Source organism: Schistocerca cancellata, chromosome 6 (assembly GCF_023864275.1).
Source record: "Schistocerca cancellata isolate TAMUIC-IGC-003103 chromosome 6, iqSchCanc2.1, whole genome shotgun sequence".
NCBI classification, from domain to species: domain Eukaryota; kingdom Metazoa; phylum Arthropoda; class Insecta; order Orthoptera; family Acrididae; genus Schistocerca; species Schistocerca cancellata.
This window is the reverse complement of record NC_064631.1, coordinates 612,149,456-612,161,555: the sequence shown is the minus strand read 5'-3', so window position 1 is coordinate 612,161,555 and position 12,100 is coordinate 612,149,456. Positions and strand designations below refer to the sequence as shown.

The 12,100-nt window shown below is 40.3% G+C and overlaps 1 protein-coding gene across 2 annotated transcripts in view; it reads right to left on the bottom strand.

Moving 5' to 3' along the window:
* LOC126191154 (GPI ethanolamine phosphate transferase 1) overlaps nucleotides 1-12,100 on the bottom strand; it is a 276,012-nt gene that overhangs the window by 158,010 nt on the left and 105,902 nt on the right. For both annotated transcript variants that reach the window (XM_049931924.1, XM_049931925.1), the window contains exon 4: nucleotides 11,649-11,883. In XM_049931924.1, the coding sequence (XP_049787881.1) occupies nucleotides 11,649-11,883 (235 nt within the window). The remainder of the gene's footprint in view (nucleotides 1-11,648; nucleotides 11,884-12,100) is intronic.

Below are 12,100 nucleotides of genomic sequence, written 5' to 3'. Positions count from 1 at the left end.
GTATCGACAGCAATAGATAGATTAATACCACATAAGTTAATTAGACATGAGACTGATCCACCATGGTACACAAAACACATCAGAACACTGTTGCAGAAGCAACCAAAAAAGCATGCCAAATTCAGAAGAACGCAAAATCCCCAAGACTGGCTAAGTTCGCAGAAGCTCGAAATTTACTGTGGACATCAATGTGAGATGAAAGGTCTGTTCCTAAAGACTGGAGAGTAGCACAGGCCACACCAATATTCAAGAAAGGAAATAGGAGTAACCCACTGAATTACAGACCCATATCACTGACCTCAATTTGCAGTAGGATTTTGGAGCATATACTGTAGTCGAACATTATGAATCACCTTGAAGAAAATGGCTTACTGATACACGTTGTTGTTGTTGCGGTCTTCAGTCCTGAGACTGGTTTGATGGGGAATACTAAATTGGTGATCCCTTGATGCCTCAGAATGTGTCCTACCAACCGATCCCTTCTTCCAGTCAAGTTGTGCCACAAACTCCTCTTCTCCCCTATCCTATTCAATACCTCCTCATTACTTATGTGATCTACCCATCTAATCTTCAGCATTCTTCTGTAGCACCACATTTCCAAAGCTTCTATTCTCTTCTTGTCCAAACTGTTTATCGTCCATGTTTCACTTCCATACATGGCTACACTCCATACAAATACTTTCAGAAACGACTTCCTGACACTTAAATCTATACTCGATCTTAACAAATTTCTCTTCTTCAGAAACACTTTCCTTCCCATTGCCAGTCTACATTTTATATCCTCTCTACTTCGACCATCATCAGTTATTTTGCTCCCCAAATAGCAAAACTCCTTTACTACTTTAAGTGTCTCATTTCCTAATCTAATACCCTCAGCATCACCCGACTTAATTTGACTACATTCCATTATCCTCGTTTTGCTTTAGTTGATGTTCATCTTATATCCTCCCTTCAAGACACTGTCCACTCCGTTCAACTGCTCTTCCAAGTCCTTTGCTGTCGCTGACAGAATTACAATGTCATCGGCGAACCTCAAAGTTTTTATTTCTTCTCCATGTATTTTAATACCTACTCCGAATTTTTCTTTTGTTTCCTTTACTGCTTGCTCAATATACACATTGAATAGCATCGGGGAGAGGCTACAACCCTGTCTTACTCCCTTCCCAACCACTGCTTCCCTTTCATATCCCTCGACTCTTATAACTGCCATTTGGTTTCTGTACAAATTGTAAATAGCCATTCGCTCCCTGTATTTTACCCCTGCCACCTTCACAATTTGAAAGAGAGTATTCCAGTCAACATTATCAAAAGCTTTCTCCAAGTCTACAAATGCTAGAAACGTAGGTTTGCCTTTTCTTAGTCTAGCTTCTATGATAAGTCGTAGGGTCAGTATTGCCTCACGTGTTCCCATATTTCTACGGAATCCAAAGTGAACTTCCCCGAGGTCGGTTTCTACCAGTTTTTCCATTCGTCTGTAAAGAATTCGTGTTAGTATTTTGCAGCTGTGACTTATTAAACTGATAGTTCGGTAATGTTCACATCTGTCAACACCTGCTTTCTTTGGGATTGGAATTATTATATTCTTCTTGAAGTCTGAGGGTATTTCGCCTGTCTCATACATTTTGCTCACCAGATGGTAGAGTTTTGTTAGGACTGGCTCTCCCAAGGCTGTCAGTAGTTCTAATGGAATGTTGTCTACTCTCGGGGCCTTGTTTCGACTCAGATCTTTCAGTGCTCTGTCAAACTCTTCACGCAGTATCATTTCTCCCATTTCATCTTCATCTACATTCTCTTCCCTTTCTATAACATTGCCCTCAAGTACATCGCCCTTGTATAGGCCCTCTATATACTCTTTCCACCTTTCTGCTTTCCCTTCTTTGCTTAGAACTGGGTTTCCATCTGAGCTCTTGATATTCATACAAGTGGTTCTCTTTTCTCCAGAGGTCTCTTTAATTTTTCTGTAGGCAGTATCTATCTTACACCTAGTGATACATAACCAACACAAATTCAGAAAATATTGTTCTTGTGCAACACAGCTAACTCTTTATTCCCATGGAGTAATGAGTGCTGTCGACAAGGGATCTCAGATCGATTCCATATTCCTAGATTTCCAGAAGGCTTTTGATACCGTTCCTCACAAGCAACTATTAATCAAATTGTGTGCATATGGGGTATCATCTCAGTTGTGTGACTGTATTCGTGATTTCCTCTCAGAGAGGTCACAGTTCGTAGTGATAGATGGTAAATCATTGAGTAGAACAGAAGTGATATCTGGCATTCCGCAAGGTAGTGTCATAGGCCCTCTGCTGTTCCTGATTTACACAAATGATCTAGGTGATAATCTGAGCAGTCCTCTTAGATTTTTTGCAGATGACACTGTAATCTACTGTCTAGTAAAATCATCAGATGATCAATTCCAATTACAAAATGATCTAGAGAGAATTTCTGCATAGTGTGAAAAGTGGCAATTGGCACTAAACAAAGAAAAGTGCGAGGTCATCCACATGGGCACTAAAAGAAATCCGATAAATTTTGGGTACACAATAAATTGCACAAATCTAAGGGCTGTCAATTTGACTAAATACCTAGAAATTACAATTATGAGCTACTTAAATTGGAAAGACCACACAGATGATATGGTGGGGAAGGCAAAACAAAGACTGTGCTTTTTTGGCAGATCACTTAGAAGATGCGACAAACCCTCTAAAGAGACAGCCTACATCACACTTGTCCACCCTCTGTCAGAATATTGCTGCACGGTGTGGGATCCTTACCAGGTAGGATTGGTGAAGGACTTCATAAAAGTGTAAAGAAGGGCAGCTCATTTCGTGTTATCACGCAATAGGGGTGAGAGTGTCACTGATATGATATGCGAGTTGGGGTGGCACTTTCTGAAACAAAGGCAGTTTTCTTTGTGGCGAGATCTATTTACTAAATTTCAATTACCAAGTTTCTCTTTCAGATGCGAAAATATTTTGTTGACACCCACCTAAATAGGGAGGAATGATCATCATAATAAAATAAGAGAAATCAGAGCTTGAACGGAAAGATTTAGGTGCTCTTTTTTCCCACATGCAATTAGAGAGTGGATTGGTAGAGAAATAGTATGAAAATGGTTCAATGAACCCTCTGCCTGGCACTTCAGTGTGAATTGCAGAGTAACCATGTAGATGTAGATGTAGACTCCATGACAAGCTGACACTTATGACTGAGGCTGTGAATCTCAGTTGCCCAAGCTCGATATGACTGCTGTGGGTGTTTGTGACAGTAGTAGAATTAAACTTGCACAGCAACCACATGGTTTCACTTTTGGTAATAGGAGGACAGCAAACGAGACATATCACCAAAAGGAAGTAATGCTGGTTCTTTTAGAGGAGCTACCTAGCACAGTAAGTGATACATATAAGAGGGTATACAAGCTAAGAAAAGAGGCTTACAGGCCTCTATGTTGACCACCATCAAATGCTGGAACAACCACTTCTCATAAGCATCCCAACATTCTGTGGATTCATCATACAGCATTCAGCGGATTCATCATAGGCAAGGAATGGTGGTGGGTCAACATCTGGTGGCTGAACAGAGGTTAAAATATCAAACAATCCTTCCAACATGGCTGTATGCACCTGTTGTTGTTGCAGAAGTGACTGGAGTAAAGCCTCTATGGAGAGCCAAATGGCAGAAAAAGACATAGAATCCAAACACACAAAAATTCAAACTTTGTTGTCACTTGTGTTCTAACTAGGAACAGAAGGAAACACACAGCTGTAAAAGAGATACAATTTACTGGGTCATAGATTGACATAAACAAGAATACAATGAAAGTAGTTTACGCGCCTCGAACACAATTAACACCGGAGTGCCTAGAGGCCTGTGAGTGCTCTTATAAAGATGCTACCCACGTCAGGTGTTGCTGGTGTTGTGTGCACATTGCACGACAGATCTGGTGAGGCAGCTGGTAATAGGGCTGCCCCTGGCAGTCACTTCGGGTAGTTGCAGGTGTGCTGTTTGAATGCTGGCACACACTACACTTGGCATAGTGCACTAACTTACATCCGCTGTGGGCGGTAGGTGCAGTGATTGGAGGATTACTACAATTTACACACATCCATAGCTAAATTAACAAAAGTATATCCACATACAAAAAATAAATAAATTTGGAAAGAAAGAATCACATTTGCCTATTTGCCAGTTCACAAACGAACTTCACAAGAAAATAAAATTTAGCACCTGTATCAAATTCATCTTGCAAACACAATGCACTAAAGTAAAATATGGAAAATATGGTATGCTAAGTCCTCGATCTTAGAAATAATACTGTGCACTGGTGAGTTTTTTTAGCAACAATGTGTAGCTCTGCATTAGCTCAACACATTTCTAGAAGGCAACAAAGACAAATGATTTGTACCATTTTAGTAGACAGTGTATTTGTCATTGCCAGAATGTAAATTTCACTGTCTCAAACTTCTTACTTGTTATATTACAGGGAGACAAAATGAGTGGTCAGCACTTACCTGCAGCATGTGAAATAGCAAGAAACACTGATAGAGGTATTTAAAAGTGGGAACAAACTATACGTGCGTCCCCCCCCTCCCTTCCTGCCCCCCAAACACACAAGTGCGTGCAAAATTTGAGGTCACTAAGTGCCCAAATGACGACTTAATATGGGCAGTTTCTAACAGAAAACACACTATGCTTTTGGGAGTTAGTTGACACATGGAGTTAGTTGACACACAGGAGTCTAAATTATAATGAATATTGCCAGTGAACCTGGAATGCTAGTTAACAAGTAACACACAAAGTGGAAAGGTAAAATAAACAATCACAATGAACCTCTTTTTAAGAGGCCAGCCAGTAAGAGTTCCTACAACTCTGGTCAAATATTAAATGACCTTTGCCATTTTGCTACGGCACGTAAAGAGTAGATTGTGTTCGACAGCATTTGCTGCATCTGCTAAAACCTCAGATAGCCAAGATGACAAACACAAATTAAAATGTAAGGGGTTAAAAATTGATATTGTGTTAGAAAGTGACGCATCATTAGTGGTTCATTACAGTGAGAACAAAGAGGTGTAGGTTTACCATGTAACAGGTGGCGCTGGGTAAAAAGACAGTGCTCAGTGTGCAGTCTAGCTAAAATTATCTCCTTGTAACGAGATGGACAAGAGGAATTTGCCTGTGCTGTAGGGAAGGGTTTAATCTCCAACAGTTTGTTACCATAGAGAGATGACCAGTGCTCATGCTAGAGTGATAAAACGTCTATGTACAGTAACGATGAAGAGACTGATTGAGGGGACAGAACTGCTAAAAGGTATGGGTAGCAGCAGCATCGTCAGCCTTGTTCCCCCACAATGCGACATACCCAGGAACCCTTGTGAATAACACATGGTGCCAGCATCAGTGAGCAAGTCAAGGCATTTCTGGATCTGTTGCACTACAGGGTGGTACATGGGCAATCACAATGCGTATGACAGACTTGCTTGTAATGTTTATCTGTCATATGTTTCTATTACACCCCATCAATGCTTGTATCATTGGAAGATAATTGACTGTTGAGTATAGCATCATAAGTTTGGTGTCACAAGGCAGGTAATATTCCATTGCAGTATGGTCATGAGCATGCGAGACACTGGTACATAGTGAGGTGGCACTGACAGAGATAAGCAGAGTGTTTGATGGTAATGTGATATGAACTATGCAAATGCGGTGGAGGAAGTGGTCTGCAGCCTTAATTTAGTAAGTCAAACTGCGGCCAAGTACTGAAGATGGCGTTGTTGAAGATCTTCTCATTGGGAACTCCGTAATCAGCCAGAATAGGAAGCCCAGGCAGATTTTTGGGAACCCTTAAGAGAACGGGTATACAGAAAATGGTGAAGGAGACAAAAGAGAAGGGTTCTGGGTAAATGTTTTGGGTTGAATCTAAGGTCGCACGTCATTCTGGTCTATTGGGATGACACCACAACAATGGGGCATGAACATGGAATATTTCTACAGGCGACAGAGAATATCTGCCATATGATCATTATGATTCATCCCAACAGGTCCCTCCCCATCCCAAACTGTAAATTGACAAATGAGACATACTTGGAACAAATTAAATCTCACTCTCTGTTAGCAGAAGTTGCCCCCCCCCCCCCCCCCAGAACACTGTATTTCTGACAAACTCCTAGTAAAAATGGGGTGAAGCAGAATCTGTGCAGATGACAAAAGAGGTGGAATTTTGCACTGAATGTCACAGATACAAATCATTATTGTAATAAAAAATAGTTGTAGTATTCGTTTGGTTTCTCACAGTTAAACTTGTGTGCTGTATACCACTACTGAGGAGTGATGTGTATCATTACATCGTCTTACCGAAGAATGATACTTAAGAATGAAAACCATATAATAAGTTATTGTAGAGGGGAACACAAATATTTTGCACATCTGTTATTCTATTTTCATGTGGAGAATCATGCCAAGGGATGACATGTGTCTTCAAGATGGTATGGGCTTTGGAAAACTCTGAGAGGTTAAGCCAAGTGCAAATTTGGAGTCCAGAACAGTCTGCATAGCATCAAGTACGTGAATTAAGATGGCATTATTATGAAAAGAATACGCTGCTACTCACCCTTTACCGGAGATGTTGAGTCACAGATAGTCACAACAAAAAGGCACTGGTAGAATGAGCCATAGTCTTTTTACCTTTCTCCTTTTCCACTGCATCCCTGCCCCACACGCACCCTCCATCTGAACTCCCAACTGCACATAGCTGCCCTGCCTTCCCTCCACCTTGTCCCTGTATGCTCCCACTCTCCGCCTTGTCCCTGTATGCTCAAAGAAGTAACACTTTACCATCACCCATCCTTACACTGCAATCCCTCCCTTTCCCTGCCCCAGCCTCCTCCTTACCCCCACTACCCAGATTCCTTCTCCCATCATCCACTGCTGCTTACAGTCTGGCATCATCAGCCAGAGACTGTCGTCACGTCTGTGTGTTTTTTGTCCAAACCAATGAAGGTCTTTTTGGCCAAAAGCTTACTTGTTTGACAGTCTTTTTGTTGCATCTATCTGTGACACAGCATTCCTGCTAGATGTTGTAGCAATCTGTTGTTGTTGTTGTTGTTATCTTCAGTCCTGAGACTGGTTTGATGCAGCTCTCCATGCTACTCTATCCTGTGCAAGCTTCTTCATCTCCCAGTACCTACTGCAACCTACATCCTTCTGAATCTGCTTAATGTATTCATCTCTTGGTCTCCCTCTATGATTTTTACCCTCCATACTGCCCTCCAAAACTAAACTGGTGATCCCTTGATGCCTCAGAACATGTCCTACCAACCGATCCCTTCTTCTAGTCAAGTTGTGCCACAAATTTCTCTTCTCCCCAATCCTATTCAATTCCTCCTCATTACTTATGTGATCTACCCATCTAATCTTCAGCATTCTTCTGCAGCACCACATTTCGAAAGCTTCTATTCTCTTCATGTCCAAACTATTTATCGTCTATGTTTCACTTCCATACATGGCTACACTCCATACAAATACTTTCAGAAACTACTTCCTGACACTTAAATCTATACTCGATCTTAACAAATTTCTCTTCTTCAGAAACGCTTTACTTGCCATTGCCAGTCCACATTTTATATCCTCTCTACTTCGACCATCATCAGTTATTTTGCTCCCCAAATAGCAAAACTCCTTTACTACTTTAACTGTCTCATTTCCTAATCTAATTCCCTCAGCATCACCTTACGAAATTCGACTACATTCCATTATTCTCGTTTTGCTTTTGTTGATGTTCATCTTATACCCTCCTCTCAAGACACTGTCTATTCTGTACAACTGCTCTTCCAAGTCCTTTGCTGTCTCTGATAGAATTACAATGTCATCGGCAATCCTCAAAGTTTTTGTTTCTTCTCCATGGATTTTAATACCTACTCCGAATTTTTCTTTTGTTTCCTTTACTGCTTGCTCAATATACAGATTGAATAACATCAGGGAGAGGCTACAAGCCGGTCTCACTCCCTTCCCAACCACTGCTTCCCTTTCATGTCCCTCGACTCTTATAACTGCCATCTGGTTTCTGTACAAATTGTAAATAGCCTTTTGCTCCCTGTATTTTACCCCTACCACCTTCAGAATTTGAAAGAGAGTATTCCAGTCAACATTGTCAAGAGCTTTCTCTAAGTCTACAAATGCTAGAAACGTAGGTTTGCCTTTCCTTAATCTAGCTTCTAAGATAAGTCGTAGGGTCAGTATTGCCTCACGTGTTCCCATATTTCTACGGAATCCAAACTGATCTTCCCCGAGGTCGGCTTCTACTAGTTTTTCCATTCATCTGTAAATAATTCTCGTTAGTATTTTGCAGCCATGACTTATTAAACTGATAGTTCGGTAATTTTCGCATCTGTCAACACCTGGTTTCTTTGGGATTGGAATTATTATATTCTTCTTGAAGTCTGAGGGTATTTCCCCTGTCTCATATATCTTGCTCACCAGATGGTAGAGTTTTGTCAGGACTGGCTCTCCCAAGGCCGTCAGTAGTTCTAATGGAATGTTGTCTACTCCTGGGGCCTTGTTTTGACTCAGGTCTTTTAGTGCTCTGTCAAACTCTTCATGTAGTATCATATCTCCAATTTCATCTTCATCTACATCCTCTTCCATTTCTATAATATTGTCCTCAAGTACATCGCCCTTGTAAAGACCCTCTATATGCTCCTTCCATCTTTCTGCTTTCCCTTCTTTGCTTAGAACTGGGTTTCCATCTGAGCTCTTGATATTCATACAAGTGGTTCTCTTTTGTCCAAAGGTCTCTTTAATTTTTCTGTAGGCAGTATCTATCTTACCCCTGGTGAGACAAGCCTCTACATCCTTACATTTGTCCTCTAGCCATCCCTGCTTAGCCATTTTGCACTTCCTGTCGATATCATTTTTGAGACATTTGTATTCCTTTTTGCTGCTTCATTTACTGCATTTTTATATTTTTTTCCTTTTCATCAATTAAGTTCAGTATTTCTTCTGTTACCCAAGGATTTCTAGCAGCCCTCGTCTTTTTACCTACTTTATCCTCTGCTGCCTTCACTACTTCATCCCTCAAAGCTGCCCATTCTTCTTCTACTGTATTTCTTTCCCCCATTCCTGTCAATTGTTCCCTTATGCTCTCCTTGAAACTCTGTATAACCTCTGGTTCTTTCAGTTTATCGAGGTCCCATCTCCTTAAATTCCCACCTTTTTGCAGTTTCTTCAGTTTTAATCTACAGTTCATAGCCAACAGATTGTGGTCAGAGTCCACATCTGCCCCTGGAAATGTCTCACAATTTAAAACCTGGTTCCTAAATCTCTGTCTTACCATTATATAACATATCTGAAACCTGTCAGTATCTCCAGGGTTCTTCCATGTATACAACCTTCTTTTATGATTCTTGAACCAAGTGTTAGCTATGATTAAGTTGTGCTCTGTGCAAAATTCTACCAGGCGGCTTCCTCTTTCATTTCTTCCCCCCAATCCATATTCACCTATTACGTTTCCTTCTCTCCCTTTCCCTACTACCGAATTCTAGGCACCCATGACAAATTTTCGTCTCCCTTCACTATCTGAATAATTTCTTTTATTTCATCATACATTTCTTCAATTTCTTCATCATCTGCAGAACTAGTTGGCATATAAACTTGTACTACTGTGGTAGGCGTGGGTTTCGTGTCTATCTTGGCCACAATAATGCGTTCACTTTGCTGTTTGTAGTAGCTTACCCGCATTCCTATTTTTTTACTCATTATTAAACCTACTCCTGCCTTACACCTATTTGATTTTGTATTTATAACCCTGTATTCGCCTGACCAAAAGTCTTGTTCCTCCTGCCACCGAACTTCACTAATTCCCACTATATCTAACTTTAACCTATCCATTTCCCTTTTTAAATTTTCTAACCCACCTGCCCGATTAAGGGATCTGACATTCCACACTCCGATCCGTAGAATGCCAGTTTTCTTTCTCCTGATAACGACGTCCTCTTGATTAGTCGCCGCCCAGAGATCCGAATGGGGGACTATTTAACCTCTGGAATATTTTACCCAAGAGGACGCCATCATTTAATCATACAGTAAAGCTGCATGCCCTCGGGAAAAATTACGGCCATAGTTTCCCCTTGCTTTCAGCCGTTCGCAGTACCAGAACAGCAAGGCCGTTTTGGTTAGTGTTACAAGGCCAGATCAGTCAATCATCCAGACTGTTGCCCCTGCAACTACTGAAAAGGCTGTTGCCCCTCTTCAGGAACCATACGTTTGTCTGGCCTCTCAACAGATACCCCTCTGTTGTGGTTGCACCTACGGTACAGCTATCTGTATCGCTGAGGCACGCAAGCCTCCCCACCAACGGCACGGTCCATGGTTCACGGGGAGGAGTAGCAATCTATCCTGTTCATAATACTGCCATTATTCTATCTTGGCTTTGCCACTGTTTGAATTAAGGTTAAGTCATAAGTTAGTACACATAATTTTGAGAAATGATTTAAAATTTTGTACATACATGATGTATATTGTTCAACAGCTTAAGGCATTAGATTATGAACAGAAAGCGTAATGGAAGCTTGTTTTCATTTGAGTGGAAAAATCAGTAATCAGACTTTTGCCTATTGGGTCAATGAGAATCATTATTAAACTCAAAAAACACATCTTTATTCAAAAAGCGTAACACTGTGGTGTGCTATTTGCAGTTTTACCATCATAATCCCATAGTTTGTTAGGACTAAAATGATACTGTGACAGATACTGCTGAACATTACAGCCATATGCTCAAGACATCCTCAGTTTCTCGACTGCCAGATTACATCTACTCTACTTCAAAATGTTTCTTTACAAAAGGATGATACAACCCTAAACAGTGCATTATTGTCAATGGATCTCATTACCAATTTTCCAGGAGTAGCCATTTGACATTTTTGTGACATCATAGCCCTTGACCACTTTTGTTTGTGGGGATACCTCAAATCACATGTCAGCAGTCACATGCCAAACTTCTACTACTGCTATGCCATCTAACGTGGCGCAGGTAATGTGAATACTCTACCCTATATTAAAATGAGTTAGGGTACACAAGAAATGACTGTAGGAAGGAAGGAGGTAAGATTTGGGATTAATATCCCGTTAACAATGAGGTCATGAGAGATTTAGCATAAGCTCAGATTAGGGAAGGAAACAGGCCATATCCTTTTCACAGGAACCATTCCAGCATTTGCCTTAAATGACTTAGGGAAAATACAAAACCTACATCTAGGTGCTCAGACAGGGTTCTGAATGACTGTCCTCCACAATGTGTATCCAGTGTCTCCCCACTTCGTCAACTTGCTACAAATATGTCCATAACAATATGATGAGGAGTTAAGAGAAACCACAGATGTACAGAACTATCTAAATAAGAGGATTAAAATCTTACTCAAAGCAGATATGAGCAGTTTCTGGGTTGGCAAATTTAATGTTACCTCAAGATAAGACATGAAACAAAGTAAAATTGACTAGTTATGTACATTCACACAGAAAATTGCACACACATCAGGAATATAATCAAAAGAATTTATCCAGAACTTCAGCAGTATCTAAACAATCATGGCAAAGGTCTCCATCATTTGCATTAAGATAGAACACACTGCAATTAAAAGTATTTAAAACCTACTTACTTTGACCCTGGTTTATGAGTATGTCCTGCAGTGTCAAGGCCCAACAAGTGCAGAAAGAAAATAATTTTATCACTGTGAAGTTTCTTTAATAGTTCCGGATTGTTTTGTGCTGATTTTATAAAATCAGAAACTTTATTAAACACCCATGTGTCCAAATGGATAGTGCTCTCCTTTCCTGAGAAGTCTTCAAGTTCTGAGCCATACATGTCCATGAAAACATGGTCACCACTAGCACCTGCAATTACAATACAGCCAATGTTAAGTCTCATGACAACTACAGTCTAGGCCAACAATTCTCCAATGTAAGCTGTATATAATAAACAAAATCATACATGCCTAACATCATACAACTGTTTTAACAACTATTGTAAAGCTACAGTCAATTTTTTTATATTGTTGTAGTACATACTTTAAAAATAAGAATTGTATCAAGTTTTAATATTTTAATTTGT